Source organism: Zophobas morio, unplaced genomic scaffold (genome assembly GCF_036711695.1).
Source record: "Zophobas morio isolate AGI-343-1 ecotype UQ-CSIRO unplaced genomic scaffold, CSIRO_AGI_Zmor_V1 ptg000058l, whole genome shotgun sequence".
Taxonomy (NCBI): Eukaryota; Metazoa; Arthropoda; class Insecta; order Coleoptera; family Tenebrionidae; genus Zophobas; species Zophobas morio.
The window spans coordinates 246,037-266,668 of record NW_026972163.1 but is presented as its reverse complement, the minus strand read 5'-3'; the positions used below and the strand labels follow the sequence as shown (position 1 = coordinate 266,668).

At 34.2% G+C, this 20,632-nt stretch overlaps 1 protein-coding gene across 1 annotated transcript in view; it reads right to left on the bottom strand.

Moving 5' to 3' along the window:
* The window catches only part of LOC135143311 (discoidin domain-containing receptor 2-like), a 29,869-nt gene that overhangs the window by 1,138 nt on the left and 8,099 nt on the right, over positions 1-20,632 (bottom strand). The window contains exons 2-4 of the mRNA XM_064075175.1: positions 10,550-10,659; positions 10,184-10,289; positions 5,177-6,716 (exon numbers count right to left, since the gene is read on the bottom strand). Coding sequence (XP_063931245.1) covers positions 5,231-6,716; positions 10,184-10,289; positions 10,550-10,613 — 1,656 coding nt within the window. The 5' untranslated portion in view covers positions 10,614-10,659 and the 3' untranslated portion in view covers positions 5,177-5,230. The remainder of the gene's footprint in view (positions 1-5,176; positions 6,717-10,183; positions 10,290-10,549; positions 10,660-20,632) is intronic.

Genomic DNA, 20,632 nt, shown 5'->3' with positions numbered 1-20,632 from the left:
CTTGTGATCAAGATAATAAAGTTCAGTTTTTTGTCAAAATTGTGCATCCAATTTGCTGGGTTGAAGCCGAAAAGAATGACGAGGTGCATGCTACATTCGCATAAGTATATACAGACTGCTCAAAAAATCGTGCACTGATTCTATGAAACGTTGTTAAGGAGATTGTATGGATCGCAAAGCAACAATTTCGAACCTCCTGAACGACAAAATACATTAGTTAATAAGGTGTATACAATGTTACCGTTTTACATTATCATCGATTTCTGACTTTTAGAACATTTATTTCTAACACTACACAGTCAGATGTTATTCTAATTATTTTGTATACAATTCAAAGATTCGTTACTTTTCTAATTTGCCTCTTAAAAAAATTGAAAGAAGTACTCTGCTCTCAAAGAAACAATTATTGGTAAAAACCTCCAGTTTAGACGGTAGGTTCTTTTTACACCTACAACATAATTACATGACAACAAAACGCCCTTTTTAGGAAAGTGGGCGAAACGTCGAAACCCTTTTCAAAACTGACACGGTCCAAACCCGAAAAACGCCTTTGTTATAAACTCTAGCCGTCAAAGCATTCAATCCCGTTACATAATGAAATGTTCATCTAACACATTTGTTTCAAGTTTACAGTTCTCGCTTAAACGCTACAATTTTTTCAAACTGTTTAAACAATAGTTATTTGGATCACAAGGCGAGAAACTAATAAGCATTTGTGAATACGAGCGAGTTTGCTACATCGAGCGTTAGCGAGGCTGCAAAAAACGACTATTCGCAAAAGCAGTTTCAGGCAGAGTGATGCACACTATTTTGTACCCCGCGTAAATGTAATATTTATTAAAAATTAAATAATTTTATATTTCTTGACATTACAATCAGAATCGAAAATTTTAAAAATTACCTAGCAAGTACGTTAGAACGTTTTACAAAATACCTGGTGTTCCAGATAAAATTTTGCTGTCTTATATATTGAAAGTGGGTAGAAATATTGTAACTCTGCAAATGTCATTACTTTTAGCTTGAAAGGGAAGTTTAATTTAGTACATTGCAAATATAGCATATATATATATGTCGGTGTCATGACGCAAATATATACTTTTTTAACGGATTTTCACAAAACACATATATAAGTGTGTATTAATTGTTAAATTTTTTGATGTCAAAAATCTTGGACTGTTACAATATTTTTTTGTTGCCTGTCGAATATGGCTGAATGTTTAATGATCAAGCGCAAGCGAAGGAAGTATAGGTGTTGTAATTTCTTCCGTCCGACGAATGACTACTTTCATTTTCTCTCGAAGTCTCATGACCATCCTCCCCCTTCCCCAGGACAAAAAAAATAGGTCCCCGTTTTCGTCCGTCCGTTCGTCTCTCTGCCTGTGTCGACTTTTATTACACAGGTAATCTTCAAAACTACTGGAGTGCTGGTAAATTTTATAGGAATTTAAGAATATCGTGTAAATGATAAAACACCAACCAAAATTTGTTGTTATCCATCAACAATTAAATAACGCAAAGTAAAGTTTTTTTTATAGGAGCTCCTATTTATATTTTATTACCATAAACTAACATACTCCTGTACTGGTGGTTTATGAATCCGCCTTACAAAAATTGTGTGCAATATGTCGCCGTGAGTGTCGTATAGCTGATATTTGGTTTACACGCACAACGAACTCCAACTAGAAGTATGGATTTTTCCGCGTCTTACCGAAATTGCGTTCTGTTCGCGTTGGTTCGAATTCCATCCTCGTCGACACTTTTTTCACCCATCGAATTTCTTAAAATGTATGATTTCAGGTGCGTTGGAAGGCCTAGACCACTTATTTATTATGAAAATTGGGTCGACGGTGGTTAGCCCACAACCCCGATTTAACGCCCTCAGATGTTTGTGTACTGAAGATTTAAAAAAATATTTGTTAGGAATGTATGTGTCCCTTTAACCTTAACTTGTCTTCAATATGAATATGTTTAGATGATTGTTTTTGGAGCAGGTCTTAGTAATTGTTTGTAAAATAAACATTTTGTTACATTCATAAATTTTATTTTTTTCTATTGACTGAAACTGAAATAAATAGCGAAGTGTTTTATTATTATACTTATTTCACTGTAATCGTAATTTAATAATATGTATATCAAAATCTGTTCTAACAATATACGTAGCAATAAAAAAAATAAGTTTAAGCCAACGTCATATATACGTCATATTTGCAATGTACATACAAAATTAAGATTTCTTCTTCAAACTAAAAACACCAGCGTTTACAGAATTTCAATATCTCTATCCATTTTCAACCGCCTGTCCGAACTACGGTGGATTTTTAATCCTTGACCGAAATGCGATTCAAAATTTTTTGGCTACCCGGTATCTTATAGACACTGACCGAATTGCGGTGCAAAAATTTTGCACCTACCTGATATCTTATAATCCCTTGTAGTTTTATTTGCTATTGATCTATGCTGTTCCAAATGATATAATTTCTGAAATTGTTCAATAAAATCATCGTAAATTAAGCTAAAATAAACTATGTAAATTATCTTATTACATATCTATAATTATGACATGATATTAGCAAACGTGTAGCTGAAACATTTCACAAAATTATACCTTGAACTTTCATTATTTTTGAATTGAACAATTTTAGATTCTATAAACATATGTCTACAAAGTACACTTTTTGCAATATGTACATATATCGTAAAATCGCAATTCGGTCAAAATTATCCATATATACAAATTTCATTCGAGATACACCCACATAAAACTTTATGACAGATAATGAGTGAAACCCCTGCACAATGGCAACAGTAATTTATTGCTTTTAACACCCTATGCGACCAGATATCGGCACGTTCCGGCAGAATTTTTCAGGGCCGTACTCTGTTAAAAAAATAAGGTGAAATAATAGACAAATTGTATTAGTTAAATAATATTTATAAGATTATAAGATTTATAAGTCACTTTCAGACTCAGATGAGTCATTATTTATTGAAATTATAATTTCGTTAGGCCGTGTATTTACAAATGTTGATTCAAATTTTATAACATGCCGAATACAATTCTGCCATTTTTCAGAAGATATGAGTTCTGATTGTTGTCTAATGAGATTTACTACAGCGGGAGAACTTTCTGGACGATTATTATATTTTCTAATATTATATCTATAACATTACCGAAACCAGGTAAAACTTTCAACTCAACCCGAATACGGTTCTGTATAAAATGACCTGTCAAGCCCTTTTCATAATTTATGGTTGCGGTTTCAGGAGCACCGATTTTTGAGTGATTGGACCCATAAAAATTTATGTGGGTGTATCTCGAATAGGGTTACTATACCTGGATACCTGATATTTGAGCAAAATTTGCACCGCAATTCGTGTACGACCGTTTTCAACATATAATTCCGCGGAGTTTACCTGGGACACCCTGTATATAAAAAATTGTATTCTCACCAGTTTGTGTAAAACATCTAATTTTGCTACGTTTTCTCTTTGTACCAAAATGGCACCAAAAAAATTGGAGTTGAAAAAACAGGTACATACTAAAATAAATATGTTTTCACAAGCAACGTTGTTAGCAAAACCTAAACGTTTTAAATCATATATCTACGTTAATTGTTAAAATTTAACTTTATTGGTGCTTGCACGGTTGTGCAAGATGTATTTTTCCAGACTAGCACTGACAGTAATGCATTTTCATATTAGAGAAAACACATCAAAAACAACATTATTCACATTTAAATTTAACCCAATCAATAGAACTAATAGAACTAAATTTTCACTATAAACGAATAATTGTTTCTTTTTTTTTATACAGGGTAAGATAAAATAACCCTGTTCACCAGTATAGTCGAATAACACTGTATTGCGGCCTTAATTTTTGTACTTCTAATCTATATACAGAGTGATAAATTCTTATCCTTCGTCATTTAATATGTTACAATTAATTCTGAAATGTCAAATTAACAAGTTTCATAATTCTTTAAAATTATATCCTATTTATAAACATAGACAGAATGCTTATCAACATTTATGACTTGCATTATGAGTTCTTGAGTGTATCATAACTATTGCTTTCACATTCACATAACGCTTTGTAAAGAATTTATTTTTTGTATACAAATTGTATCTACATTTCCACGTTTTCCCCGTGTGTAAATCTATCCACTTTTCTAAATTACAACTTCTGAAATGGACCTGTCACACTAGACAGATTGCTATTTGCGCAGCGTATTTCATTCTGAAAGTAAACTCTGTAATATGAAATTTATTTTTTAGATAAAGCTGTAGGTATTACCACACAAAGTTTAAAAAAATGTTCAGAATTTAGTAAATTTATAGAACATCAGTTTTATTCCTGAATTTTTCATCAAATTTATTCCAGAGTTTACTTATTCATTGTATTGTTTTTACAATCATATTTTAATTACACACTAGAGCAGGAAAATAATTCGATTGGCCATCGATCTTGTTAAATATAGTATTATATTAGTACATCTTTTTATGTTTTCATCTTTAATTTTTAATTAAAGGATGTATACATATTACCACTCAAACATAAAAATTTGTGTTGTAGATAAAACTCTTGCGTAACTATCAAACCCTATGAGAAATTATTAGGTTCAATGGTTCACGAATATTTAACAAAAGGCAATATTTTTTGAAAACACAGCTGATGAAATTAAATCTAAAAATTGCAATTGCAAAACTTGTTAGTGGTGTAGAAAGGATTTTAAATTCTATCCGATATCCGTTATGACGTCGTTACGTACAGTAAAAGCTACTGAGTACTGAGACGGACAGGTACTGAAATATTTTCATATTTGAGAAAAGTTCAACTGTAAGTAACATGATACGGAAAAAATAGAGTAAAAGTGTACACGCAGCAGAACATGACAGCTACAAAACATTCTCAACAACCACAATTAACATCAGTAAATATGACCAGTCAAGTGCTTTATTATTCCCGGGGTACCATAACTAATTCATTTGCTTTTTCAATGTAACAACTTTGTATTTACTTTATACACACGAATGTTGAATGCTAATACCGAAGTATGTTATAAAACTTCAAGTAGGGACACACTAACGTGGCGATTTGCTGATGTCATGCAATGCAATCAAAGGAAAAAAAAATAGTTTACGAGGGTTTCTTGGAACTTATTAACGAACTACTCACCCAAAAAGTAACGGCAACATTAATGGCGCCGTTTTAAGGATGATTTATCACAGTTTAAGGTCCAACATATGTTCTGGTATTTGAAACATATCTAGGTTGTCTGCTGAGCCTAACCGGCGGCGGCGTAGACAAAGGAGGTGGCGGTGGCACAAAGCCAGAGTTGCATATTTCTGTGGCCGCGTAGTAACGCTCAGGGGGTGGCGGAACCGGAGGCGGTTTCGGAAGGAAGTTGTGCAGGGGCGGCGGTGCGCGGGGAGTTTGTGGAGGTTGTAAGGGCACAGCATATTCGGGGTCGCGAACGTCTGCATAATCGGAACTACCCGGAAGTCTTCCCATACTCGGCTCGCGATAGAGTGCTGCCTTATCGCAGCCGCCTGGCACTTGAGACGGCCGCGGCGATGATTTATATCTTCTTTGTTGTATTACAACGAAAACTACTACCGCCACCATTAACACTACGAGCACTGATAATACTCCGACTATCACGCCGAGGTATTGTCCCAGTCCTGACGGGGTGTTCACGGCACTTACGACGTTTTTATTGTCCGCTCCCGCGGCGGCGATCTCGTCCTTCTGCGACGATTGTTCTTCTTGCTCTTCTTCCTCTTCTTCCGTGAAATTGCCGTTAACGACGGACGAATCGAAAGTTACTTCGCTAATCATCAGCCATCTAGCAGCGAACTGCAACTGTACTTTAACAAATCTCCCCACGCGATGGTGGAGCCTAATCGAAACGTTGCGTGGAGTCTCCCAAATGCGATCTTCGATGTAATCAAACGTGATGGGCTCACCTTTGTAGCGCTTTCCGCCCACGCTAAACAGCACTCTCGCTTGCGAAAACACTTGAACGTCTTTAGTGAATTGGTTGTTGCTGTAAATATGCACCGCCGTAAACTCGCGCACCTTATCGAACTCGAAAACTATTTCGATCGGCTTGTTCTTGCGGGTGTCGTTCTTCCAGCCCACCCATCCCTGCTGCGAGTTCGTCTGATAGAACGTCGCCTTGAAGTCGTCGGGGGCGACCCTTCCGTCGGTGAGTTGCCCTAGACCGTACTGGAGCTTCTCGCCGTCCCAGTGCCCGTCGTACGAAGTGTCGTAGAACTCCCAGCTCGTTCCCCTCTTATCACCTTGCGGCATCGAATAACTCACGATGCCATCAGTCCATCGACATCCGTAGATCTCGACGCGCATACAAACGGTCCGCTCGTGGTGACTGAGCGGCAGAAACTTAATTTTACTCGCCCATATGGGCGGATCGAGCACGGTCTTCGACTCGAGGTACGTGTTTATGTTGCCTTTCAGGACTTCCGCACCGGTGCGATTACGATAGCGGATCCATTTGTTCAGAAGGCGAGGCCGCCAATATTCCAAAACGTATGCCTCCGCGAACTCCATGCCCTTACCGTTCCCAAACCGACCTTGCGTTTCTGTCGCCGTTATCATGTGAACGGTGTGCAGATCGATCTGAATCCATTCCTTCAGGTCCGGAGTGGCTGCGCTTTGCGGACACCACGCACCACCGTCCAGCTCGTTTCTTAGCCTGAGAAATGCAAAAATTTCAGTGAAAATAAAGCTTTGTACGCAGAGCAGCAGCAAAAGCAAGGGAGTGGAAGGCGCCTGAGTTTACTATTTTATTATGAAACATAAAACTCAGCAAATCGTCAATTCAAATGTAACAGACCTTTCATAAATATTTCTTACTTCCAGTGAGCTGTGAAATTTAAAAATGTTGCAGAATTGCCACTTCTTCCTAATGGTAGACATTATCATAAGTTTTAATTAAAACGGTTAATATGTCATCTGTTATAACAATTATAACATTATAACATAACATATAGTTACACTCCGCAAGAGGCGGAACAAATTACTACCCACATGGGTATTAGAATAATTTATGAAAGCCCTGCATTTAGCGTTAGCAGAACAACAGTATAATACACTGGTGAACAAAATCATTTCGGACATCGTTTTTTTGTCATTTTAAAAATTTGAATGTAGTCTTGATTTTATTGTTAGTTTGACGTTTGAAACTTAAAGAGTTGTCACGCTGCATGCAGTTAGCATGCTCGCAGTGTCAAATATGACTAAACTAAAAACTTCTAGGTTATAATACGTTAAGGTGTGTCATACTTTATGACAAGATGATATATCCACCAAAATTTTTAGATAGCGTCCTCAACGTTCTGGAGAGGGAGGAGATAAATTTTGATTAATATTTTACCACCCTTATGATCACCAGAAAACGTTTGCGAAATTTCCGAGCATTCCGGTTTTGTAATTTATAATTTAAATTGTAGAATCTTGCTATAAAGTTTTAATTTTTTCCACAAAAAAAGGTAAAAAATCGGTCGTTTCTTCAAGTGATCGTTTTGCGATTTTTCTATTTTTCTTGTTTGTTATATTTTTAAATTGTAGCACGAAATCAAAACTCGATCGGAGCTTGCACATTAATTTATTTGAATTCACACAAATATAAAAATGCCATCAGAGTGAACATAATTTTTGCAATTTTTCGGTATAAATTTTCTCGAATTTTCGAATTTTAATTTTTCAATTTCTCGATCCTTTAATTTTTTCTTAAAGTTTTCGATTTGCAATTTTTGGTTTCGGTTTTTTATTTCTTCATGTTTACAATTTTTCGATTTTTGTTTCTTCAATTTTTTGAGTTGCAACTTTTCAATTTTCCCTTTTTACTTCCCGAGCGTAAGCAAAGGAAGTATTGTAATCGAGTCCGGCGGCCGACTCTCTACTTTTGCATTTTCTCGACCTATCATGACCCCTAGAGGACGAAGAAGTAGGTCTCCCGTTTCCACTAGTAATGTGATGACGTCATTTCAAAATTGTACATACTAGTAGTAATTGGGTTCTAAATTGTATCAAATAACATAGTCTTACACATGTACTTTATGACTACGAATTGAGAATTGACTCGAAACGTCCAGATTTTTGGAACAAAAAATTAAAATTAGGAAACAACATTTTTACATTTAATTTGGAATCTACAAAACCGAATGCTTTGAAATCTTGCAGATATTTTAAGGTTATAAAGGGCATAATAAATTTTTAGTTAAAATATATTTTGCTTATCCCCTCCAAAAAATCGATGACGTCAGCTCAAAAGTTTGCCGAATAAATCCTACCTAAAATGTACAAAATATGATGAGTCTGTACTTGTAATTTATCATTCCATTCATATTTTTTGGACTTGCATATACAGGGAGACTCAAAAAAATGAATGAATGCGTAAATTTATTTTATTGATTTAATCAGGAACTATAAAACCGAATGCTTTGAAATCTTGGAGATATTTTAAAGTTATCATAAGCATGGTAAATTTTTGAGCAAAATGGTCATACCCCCTAAAAAAATTATGATGACATCACTCCAAAATGTTGCTGCATAAATCCTATCTAAAATGTACAAAATGATGAGTCTGTACTTGTAATTTATGATTTTATTAATATTTTTTGGATTTGCATACACAGGGTGACTCAAAAAAAAATATTGTATTTCAGGAGCGAGGGAAGTTCTGTCGAAACAAGTTTCGACCAATTTTTTTTGTTTCTTTAATTTTGCGATAGACAACTCTCCGGGTTCTATTCTTTTGTTGGATGTTTAGTTTTTGCAGTTTTTCGATTTGAAGTTCCACGAGTTTTCAATTTTAGATTTTTCAGTTTTCTTGATTTTTCAATTTTTCGTTTCCTCAATTTTGCTGTGCAATTTTTCTAGTTTTCATTTTAAATATGTAATAATAATTAGGGTATTAAAAAAAACATATTTTCAATTTTATGACTCAAAATTTTCATTTTCTCAATTACATATTTGATTTTAAAACTTTGTCATTTATTCGGTTTTTAATTTTTCGTTTTTACTTCTCGAGCGTAAGCGAATAAAGAAGAGAATTTAGTTCTCAAAATTTTGAAAGTACGTTATCAAATTGTTTGTGGGGATGATGTAGAGAGCGGATTTCTGGCGGGCTACGTCGCGATTATAGGTGGGGACGCGCTGGATCGCCGGGACTCAGTAAGGGGTGATAATCACTGAATTTTTAATGGTCACTTATTCCATAAATACAATTAACAAAAACTTAATTAGTCAAACGGCTTGGTAAATGAAAAAGGGAATTAACAGCAAAGTGCAACGAAACAGCGTTATTCTATTCTAAAATAAACCAAGTGCAGCCCATAACTGCCATGAATTCCCATCCTGTACGAGCCGTAGCCAGTTTCACCTTGCCTAGCCCGACGGTCATCCGCTGTCTAAATTGATCAGACAAAATTTAATTTGCGTTTTACCAACTACATACATAATACTCCGAAGAAACGTTTAAAATTTCATAACAATCAGTTAAGTACAACCAACAAACGACACATAGATGGACACGGGCGACCTACTTTTTCATACTCTAAGACTGGGGCTTATGAATCATCTGTAAGTAAAAATGAGTAGTATGAAAATCAGATACGAACAAAAACCAAAAAATCAATTGTCGCTTTAACTCCTCCAAATTGCCGACCACTTGACCTTGAAAGATTGATAAATTGGGCTAAAATCTATGTCATAATTACGGAAATTTCTTCGACGTGTTTTTAAATGTTTATAACCTGTATGAGGTAGTGGTAACCTACTTTGAAAATTAATGCAAACATGTTTGTTTTCAAAAGTTTTTAAAATTACATTATCAGTATTGTAATAATTGGATTTATTACTCAGTAGTAAACGTTTAATCACCAATATCCCTCGTACATTCAGCCAAATATATATATATTTCTTTCAATGATGGTTGTTAAATCTTTTAAGTTATTTTGACGGAGACTAGTTTGCAAACTAACTAGTTTAAATATAAGCGGATAATCCCGGTTGCCAAAGAAGGTATTTTAAATTTATTAATGTAACTAACGTAAAACCAGAACCACGTTCTAAACACGCATAATTAAAACAACAAAAACGGCGCCTACATAATTCAAACCTAGCTGCGTTTCTACCACCAATATCTGCAGTTCATACCTTCCGTGATGAGGTCCAACATTTCCGTGTTCGAACGAGGAGCTGGCGGTGATATCCTCGTCCTTGATGGCGCCCGTTTCCATGCCCATCGGCGCAATACATTGTGCTGCAATAACGAAAAGTTACTAGTTGGATTAGAATTTGGCGAAGTTCATTTGTCGCAGCTTTTTTTTTGGTGGCTAATATCGTTAAATGCAAATAGCGCTCTTTATTAAACGCGCGTTTGTGATGCGAGGCTCCAAAGGGAAACCGGCACATTAGAGATCTATTCCCTGCTGAAAACGCTGTGACATGCAAATACCGGTCCTTTTGTGCTCTCGCACTTCGTTGCGCCACCACTCACCTCCTACGGGGTCAATTACTTACAGGGTTCGATGCCATCTGCTGCTGTCACCAACAGGACCATCACAGCCAACAGGAGCACCTTCATCTTCAGCGCCAACCTGTATGCTCGTAGGCTAAGGCATTTATCTTATCTGGAACAAATGTAGTCTAAATTAGGTTTTAGTGTGTGTAGATTTTCTGCATTGTCGCGAGAAGCGAGGTTTTGGTTTGAAGTTGTGGTGTATTCAAGGCTTAAGGAAAGGTAAACGGGAAATTGATATTTTAATTAAGTTTGAATATAATACAAAATGATTTATTTCAACTAATCGGTGGAAATATTTGGAAACTGTTATCTGCATTAGGAAACTAGTGTTTATTTATGTAAGGTCACTATACAATGGGTCCTTTATAACTAAGGCTCGGATTGTACGCAAAATGCATATTCCTTGAAATTTTGATTAAGTGTATATTTATGCACATTTTTGTAAAATTATAAAATTGTAGGTTTATTCAGCATTTCCGTAGAATCTTTACCCCAAAAACCAGTAATTAAGACATCCTAATTCAAACTGGAGATACACCGCTTATTGGTATATTGAGTAGGCCGCATCGGGCATAAAATTTTATTAATTCTCCCTTATTGAACTCTTCAGGTAACATCCTTCTAGCAGTTACTCATTTTGTCTTTTACCCATTTCATTCTTAATTTTGTCAGTCCTTATTTTGGTACCGACAAGTGAACTTCGAGTCCAAATCATTCGGCAAAATTTTAAGATGACGTAATCAATTTTTTGGGGCTGATAACCAGATACATTTTACTTGAACAGTTACCATGTTTACAATAACTTCAAAACATTTGCAAGATTTCAAAGTACATATTCAGTTTTGCAATTCTTGGCTTAATCATGAAAATAAACTGACTGAGTCATTAATTTTTTTGGGACACCCTGTATAAGCAAATATATTTAATGCAGTAATAAATCACCAGTATAGACTCATCATATTTAAGATAGGATTTATTCAGCAATATTTTGAGGGGACGTCATCAATTTTTTAGGGGGATGAGCAAATACATTTTGTCAAAAATTTACCATACTTATGACAACTTTAAAACATCTCCAAGATTTCAAAGCACTCGATTTTGTAGTTCCTGATTAAATCGATAAAATAAATTCACGCATCCATTAATTTTTTTTAGCCCCAGCATTCGGTTTTGCAGATTCAAACTTAAATTGCGAAATGTTGTTTTATAATTTTGATTTTTTTTTACAAAAATGTGGACGTTTGGGGTAAAAATGTAACACGGAGTCATGAACTACATGTGTAGGACTATGTTATTTTATACTATTTAAAAATTTTGAATTAACGTCATCACATGATTGGTGGGGATGATTGGACAAATTTTGGTTAGCGTTTTACCATCTACATGATATTCGTAATATAAATATAAAATTTGACAACAATCGGCGCAGTACTTTTGGAGATTACCTGTCTAATAAAAATCCGGGACGGCAGACAGACGGACAGACAAACAGGCAAACAAGAAATTTAAGTCTGTTTTACAACAAAAATTAGGTTTTTAACACTGTGCTCGCGTGAGTAATATTTTGGTAGGAGATTTTGTAAATGTGTAGGTATATAAGCCATTAACTCTGTCGATGTTAAACAATGGCTTTCAATGTTAAAACATGTGTTGTGTGACAACCGCGAATCATTTCTAATAGAAAATTTTGAAAAATATTTAATAATAATCTGGTTTAATCAAAATTATAGCTAAAATAGAAATACTGTGTAAACATCAGTTTCTTACATACTTAATTTAGTTATAGGTTGAATTCTTATGTTGCAAATAAACGTTACAAGATTATTATTTTAACAATAAATAAATAAAAATGTAATTTTGTTTTATTAGACATATTCAAATTAAGTATTTGCATATGCATGTTTTGCACAATTAGCTGCATATTTTCAATAAAATGGTGCATATTTTGACCAAAAATGTATGCACATTATGCGCATATTTCTTCTATATTTTGATGCATACAATCCGAGCCTGATTTACAACTATTTTAGGCTTAATAAAACACGCAAGTAACAATTTGTTTTTTAAATAAAATAAGTCTGGATGGTGGCATGTCTTATCTCATTGAGCGCGCAGAATCTTTATCTTTAATATGTATCGCTCAATCGCTAATGAAAGTCCCGCAATTAAGTGGACAACGCTTGATATCATTAGTTATCTTTACATGCAGGCAAAACGATATTAAAGGTAGAGACGATCTGCATATCTATCTATAATTAGGGCAGGATTTAAGGACGTAGGTGTGAACCTCTGATGCCGTTAAATTCTAAAAGGTTTAGTTAAAATAATTCTATTAAATACTGAATGGAGAATGAACAGATTAAAACCTTACTTTTCTTTTGGATGTGCCTTGTATTTTTAAATTACTATTACGACACCCCACTCACCTACTCACACATTACGCCTCATTGCTTTTAAGATGTTCTGTATACAGACACAGCTAATTACCACCATTATTTGCTTGTTAGCAAAACAAAAGAATTTTTTATCATAACACCGAAACTGCTTAGCTAAACTCAATATTTAATTAGTAACTTAATATAATTTGGGCACCAGGAATCGAGATGGGTGAGTCTATTGTGTGCACGATATCATTTACTTATTTAAATAAACCAAGATCCTTTCATCACAGGTAATCGAAACTTGGAAGCCCAACATTTGTTAGACAGTTCATTATAGCTCTATACGTCGAGGGACGAACAAGCGAAGACCGCGAAACTGACTCCATATTTGATCACGGAAGCGTTAATAATATATCCAGACAAACTGCCGCTTGCTTTACTAAAGTTTCTTGATATTTCCGGTCGGTAATATAATATCGTAGAAGGTAAAAAACCGTTCGAAAAGGTAAATCCACTAAGCGAAATATACCTCCTTTCTGCAGATAGGCGCGCTGAAGCCCCCATTACTAATTCTTTTAAATGGCCATAAAATTTAATTTAGCCGAGACGATTTGTCGGGTCAGCAAGAAGTTGCACAATCAAAACTGGAATGTAAGTACCAAAGCGCGTATAATCCGTGAATGGTGGAGAAGGGAAAGGCCCCACAAGGCGTCCGTCTCTGAACCGGGTCTCAGCCTGCTTATCTTCGTCATTACCCATTACAAACACTTTACGAACAGAGCCGCTATTCTTATCAAATAATTACTGCCTTCTTCCTTTAAAGGAAACGGGATTCTAAAAACTGAATAATTAAATCTTTCCCGCTGCTACCGTCACCAGCAGCTGTACTTGGCGCGCCCAAAGACAGAGGGCGGCTTGTTTCTTGAGATGTTATCGGTCTCTAACCGCCGACAGAACTGATGACTGATCCTGATGGCTGACGATCGCCACGGAACACACAAAACGACGTTATTTTAACCAAGACTCGCCACAGGTCGATTGCCATAACAAAGTCGCTTCCTTGTCGCCAAAGTTATATACGGAAAACATGTGTCTTTTACGAGATTTTAATGATACGAATGAAGATAAAAATTGTACTAACGCTACGATCTACATCTACGTAATCAGATGGCACCTCAAGATTGACTGTTGTTTTCATGGGTAATTAATAAAAAAAATCCTTACCAGAAGTGTTTGTTTACATACTTTCTAGGCGGTAAGATAGTTTGGAAATAGCAGCCCATAGAAGGAATTGGTATGGTGTACCTTTTAAATAGTTCTTGGAGCTTGGTTAGTATTACTTCCGAAATAATGTGCTTGACTAAAATTTTCCATATTATTTTTTGCAATGTACAAGTTTTGAATCCAATTGTAGAAGTAGAAGACTAACCTAGGTTTTGCAGATACGGTTCAGAAACATAATACATGCCACTATTAAAAATCCAACACAATTATTTAAATTTTTAACAATTCATGTCCAAATTGCTAGTTAGTAAGAAACTCTCACTTGTCCACTACTTACGAATTGTTATGATCAGCAAATGTGTTTTTTTTTGAAGTTACGATCTTTACTTTTTCGAATGTGAAATGTGTCCTGATTAATGACAAAATAGTCTTACAAATTCTATTATTGAAGGTCGAAACATTGCAAATCCACCATTTCCGCTATAAACAAATACAAATCAAAAAGTCAAAAAAGATAGTCCAAACTTAACACGGTATCCCTCACATTCCAGCAATCTTACTCATCTTACTATAACGTTGAGTAAATCCACGCGTTACATTATGATATGAAATACCGCAATAGACTTTCGAAGCTTAAAGCTGGTCAAAACAACAAATTTCAGCTACTCCGGAAGACTAGATTTAGCATAAAATGAATAAGAGAATGAAATTAGTTTACTGCATTTTTACTTTCCGATTAAGTACGAGTATTGTAATTGAGGCCACTGGGCGACTGCTACTTCCATATTTTCTGGATGTTTCATGACTCTGAGAGTACGAAAAGATTGCTATCCCCTTTCCGTCTGCCTGTCTATCTATCTATCTGTCTGTCTGTCCGTCGTCTATGCCGACTCTAGTTACTCAGATAATTTGCGAAACTACCGGACCGATTATTGTCAAATTTTATGTGTATTATGAATATCATATGATGATACAATGCTCACCAAACTTAGCCTAAAATCTAAAATTGTACATAATAAATGGGTTTTAAACTGTATAAGCTACACGTGTAGTTTAGGAATCCGTGATGAATTTTTAAAACAGACATCCAAATTTTTCGAAAAAAATTTAACCATGTATATTGTATATACATGTAATATTGTCCAATTTAATTTTGTACTACCAAACCGAATGTTTTGAAATCTTGCAGTCTATTTTAAAGTTATTGTAAGTATGATAAATTTTTAATTAAAATATATATGTAAATTGAACACGTCATATCAAAATTTTGTCAAATAAATACTATCTAGAATGTGCAAAATATACTATACTTGTTATTTATCATTATATTAATATTTTTAAGAATTGCTTATGTATATAATGCGACGAAAAAAAATATGAATGAATCAATTTATTTTATAGATTAAATCAGAAACGGCTCACTCCACTTTCCCGAAAATTTGGGTATACAATACTGTTATTATTATAAGTATTACATTGCACAATCCAAATTGATAACTTCACATAAATTTGCAAAATCAAATTTTATAATTTTTGGAATAAGCTGGATATGTTTTATTGTATTTCAGGGACAAGGAAAGTTCTGTCGAAATAACCTTCTACCTATTTTTTATAATACGTTTAGGCGACTTATTGTGAGCAAATAAGAAAAAGAAACAATTATTGTTGTTATAAAGTTGTTAAAAAAAGTTCCAGTAGCTCTTCTTAAATAAGCATCTTCTATTTTTTGAATCAATGGCACTTTTGAATTTAAAAAATGTGCCCAAATTTATTTGCACAGAACTTCCTTCGCACCTGAAGTCAAACATTTAAACAAAGTTTTAGAAATAAGCAAAAAATATTGACGAAGATGAGATTCGAACTTACGAATGCAGAACTCCAGTTGCCCAGATTCAACGCCTCAAATAATCTGACCAGGGCTTATCTATTACATATGCGAGATATCGGTTACATGAAACAAGCGACAAATTTTATATGAACATCTTTATAAAGTAATGTGTTTAAGAAATACAAATATAGGAGTATATTACAGTCGAACATCTATAACTCGAACCTCCATTAGTTTGAATTTCTGTACAACTCGTATTTGATATTCTTACGTGCAATTCTTGTAAAGCCGTATAAGAGTTAGTACATTCGTTAATTCATTAATCACTAATTATATATTTGCCTAACAGAAATTTGCATTTATAGGACAAAAATATCTAATTCTAAGTATAAATACAACTTACACGCAATTCACATTTTGGCTATTCTCTATATTCCTTTCAAATCTACAAAAATTGAAATTAAAATTAATATACATATATCCATTTGTTTTACTAATTCCAAGTTTTGAGTTTATTAACACATTAGTTTTGGCTTTTGGGCAAAGGAACATAGAATGATAGGTGTAAAAGTTGCCATGTAGAACTTTAAACAAGACTTTCACTGCTGATAGTTGCCTACGATTTTGAAGTTTTGACAAATTAAAATGTGATAAAAACTCCTTGACCAAATCCTCTGTGAGGAAATCTACCAAATTCTCCTTTATATCGATATTTAACTAATCGTCGCTGAACACTTTCTAATCTAATACTTTGTGTGACGTAGTTTGTAGACCATATTATTGAATGTTATAATTGTATCGTTACTGTGAAAGCATGTGCAGGTGCTTACTATAAACCCAAGTGTTTTAAAACTTATTTGAATAATTGTATCTATCTGATCACTAGATGTTAGTATCGCTTATCGAATTGAACTCCCAGGTCTTTTACAGAAGCTAGTCCCTCTATGGTTTGGCCGGATATGGTGTAATTATACAGAAACTCATTTTTCTTACGTGAATATGATACTATACCTTACATTTAAGAGTACTTAATTAAATTGTATACCATTGGAATTACAACGATCCGCAATATTTACCAAATCTTTCTGTAGTTCTAAACAATCATTTACACAGTTAATAGTGCGAAATATTTTGAAGTCGTCAAGGAACAGTAATGTTTTGTTGCGAACAAGGCTTGTTAGGTCATTTACATATAAAAGAAAAAGCAAGGGACCTAATACCGAATCTTGTGGTACACCACTTAATTGATTGAAGCCACTGTAACATGCAACTTGCTGTCTAATGAGTAAATATCTTTCAATAAATTTAATCGTGTTTTCACTGTAACCACAAATTAAAATTTTACAACAATCAGTAGTTTCGGAGATGATCTTTCCAATAAAAATAGTCAGAAACTGCGACAGACAGACAGATGGAAACAGGAGACCCATTTCGTCATACTCAAAGGGTTATAAAACGTCGAAAAAATATGACATTAGCCATTCGCCGGGTGGACCCTATTACAATATGTACTTCCTTAATTTACTTACTTAACTTAGATAAATAATCAACAAGTATCACAACGAAACGCCAAAATTCACAAAATTTCAAAATCGACTAGATCTAGACTACAATCTCTGTAATCGTTTTGTGTAACATACCGTGAACAACTGTTTACTAAATGAGCACATTTACAGTTAATATCAGTTGCCTGTAAAAGTGACATTTTTCATGTCCCAGAAAAGTATCAACGATTGATTCTTTTACAAATCATAAGTGCTCGATGAAATTTGATATTTTCTCACAACTTGTTCTTAAAAGTTTCTTTGAAACAGTGTTAAAAATTCAAATAAATATGCAGTCCAAAAATCGAGCCATCATTATCTAAATAACACAATACTATTAATTTTACGTTTGAAATTGCCTGTGTATACCGCGGTCAATAAAACGTATATATGAAACGCATATATTATTTTACTACCAACATAACTTCACAGGTAGCTCCACACTTTACACTAATTAAGCACTTTTCGTTATCACAGTGTATTATAGTAATGTTCGAATGCAAATTTTTTCGGTGAATAATTACTTTTATATAAGTGATAATTTGTCCCCATCACAAACATTAACTAAAATCTTTGCAACTGCCCCGCTTTTATAGCATTTTAAAAGTAGCTTTAATTAGGTGGCGCATGTTTATATTTTTGTTTGACTAAAATTTGCTTTGATTGGCTAGAAGCCAATCTAACTAACAGAAGAATGACACTTCTCGTTCCACCCCACATAATTAAACCTCTATCACAACGTCCAATTGTATAATCGACTTTAAATTTGCCATGACAAGTTTCTTCCAAGCTAATTTTAGTAATACCACAGGTTGACGTTGAGTAGTTGAATCGTTATTGTAAAATAGAACGAAAATGAGTGCAAAAATAACTCCTTAAAGAGAAGTACACCGCTAAAAACTTTACTGCACATGTTTCATGATCATGTGTAGTATATGGCAGGCATCATGGTGTTGTAAGTAGCGTATATTATGAAGTACAATAAATCTTGGGAGACCACCCAGAGGTAAATAATTGAACGCAGTCAATTTTAACTAAATCACCATAAAACAGGTAAAGTAACATGTCGTAAAACAGTTAAAATTGGCACTAACGACACACTTAACAATAATCCGATATTTAAAATCATGCAGCGTTGTCATGTAAAACAGCCTATTAATTTTACGACAATTATTTCCAGATGTGTTCGCGTAAATGAAGTTCGGGGAAAAATCTCAAATTCTTCGTCACACATTACTCACTCGAGACGTACCCGACACTGAAATGGCATTCTCAGATCAAAGTTCCTGTCATTTTTGCTTCAGATGGTAAACACGTGCTAGTTATACCTTTGCGGCCGCACACGACAATCAAAGAACGATAACTGCTTTGTATTTCCGTCGCATATCTTCTCATACTCGATAATTATATCACGTAACACTAGAAGAAAGCTACCCCACGCATTCTATTGCGCATTGTTCAGTTTATCCACTTTTGTCAATAAGATCCCAACGAACGATTAAGCTGAGGGATTTGAACAGGATTTTTCTGGAATAAATGTCAATACCACTTTGTTTTCAATATATAACCCAACAGCTGCACGAGTTATTATTCGACCCATTGGAGCTCCATAAAAGTGAAATTGAACGTGCCTACCTTTCGGGAACCCGGCGATTTGATCCAAATCAAATTAAAGCAGTTAGTGAGGAATGGTCCATAAATAAAACGGATAAGTGTGTTGCTGTTGTAGCGGCCTAAATCGGTCTGTGTCTGACATAAATCTTCCCATTATCAAAGGACAAGACAGTAGTAAATTAATAAGCCAGCAGATAGTGTCAATTTATTTTGAACGGACGCACTGTCATCTGTGGAAGATTTGCTTCACTTTCAACCTGTTGTGTTAACAACAGAGATTGGAGATACTATTTAATTGGCGTGGGATTTTTAAAGTAAAGAAGCCACTCGACGTGTTTAGTTTCCGACGTCAAGTGTTTGAGAAAAATACACCAGACGACGACTCCTCCGTATGAGCACGCCTTTGTTTGTCACTATTCCAACTGTCAATAAATTCATTTATTTGCTGTTTGCATTAACATTTGCTTATGTAAATATCTATTTAGCTATGTGGACTTAAATGATATATTATCATCTTCAACTTTTTGAAGCGATAAAATGATTGACATGGGAGTGGCGAGACGAAAGTCACTGAACTGCTTTCGTAAGAGGATGATGATATTATTTTTATTCTTCTAAAATCCGACAACACCTTTAATTAAACGATACTACCTAGGCGCTCATACATAAAATATCAAGTCCTTTTCTGGAAGGAAAATTACATTTGATTTAATAAACGAGGTCTTTGTTTTGACTTAACTCTTCCGCTCTGAACATAATTTTTGTGTCTGACTGATGAAAGCCAAATTGGTTTACTTTTGTTTTAGTATAAAAAAATTATAAACATTATACCTCTTATAAGACGTTGTGCTTTAGTTGTGTAAATAACTTCAGATTAACAACATTAGAGCGATGGGTTTCCTGATAACTTAGAAAGAACATTGACAAAATATTAGCAAAATTATTGGATTTTAAAATATTGCATTCGTTTCTGTATTTTGCGTTTTGTAAAAAAAATGACCTAAACGTTTATATAATTTTATGGAGCTTATATTCTACATTTCTATATATATATTTTAATTATATTAAATATTAGGGTCAGTCTTCATGAAAATAAACAGAAAAGCAAATACAAACATCAAATTTTTCGGTGAGAATACAGAAGATCACTACAAAAAAGTTTCGTGTAGGTAAAAGAAAAGAATTTGTTTTAAGTATATTAAAAGACAGTGATGCGACAAAAGTAATATTTTTAAATGGGTTTTATCCAGTGAATCTAGTGGCGACTTAAACCAAATTTTAGTACCGACTTCTTAGAAAATCTCTGCTGAGTAAAAAATTGGACCGAAGTATGTAAGTATATACCTTATTTCCATCATTTAACAGGACGCACAAGCAAAAAATTACTTTTTATCTGGGAGGAAAGAAAATGAAAAATATCACGATCAAAGTGATTTGATTGGCCTCCTTTCAAAGTCTTTAATAGTGTTATCATCAGATCCTGAAAGATGA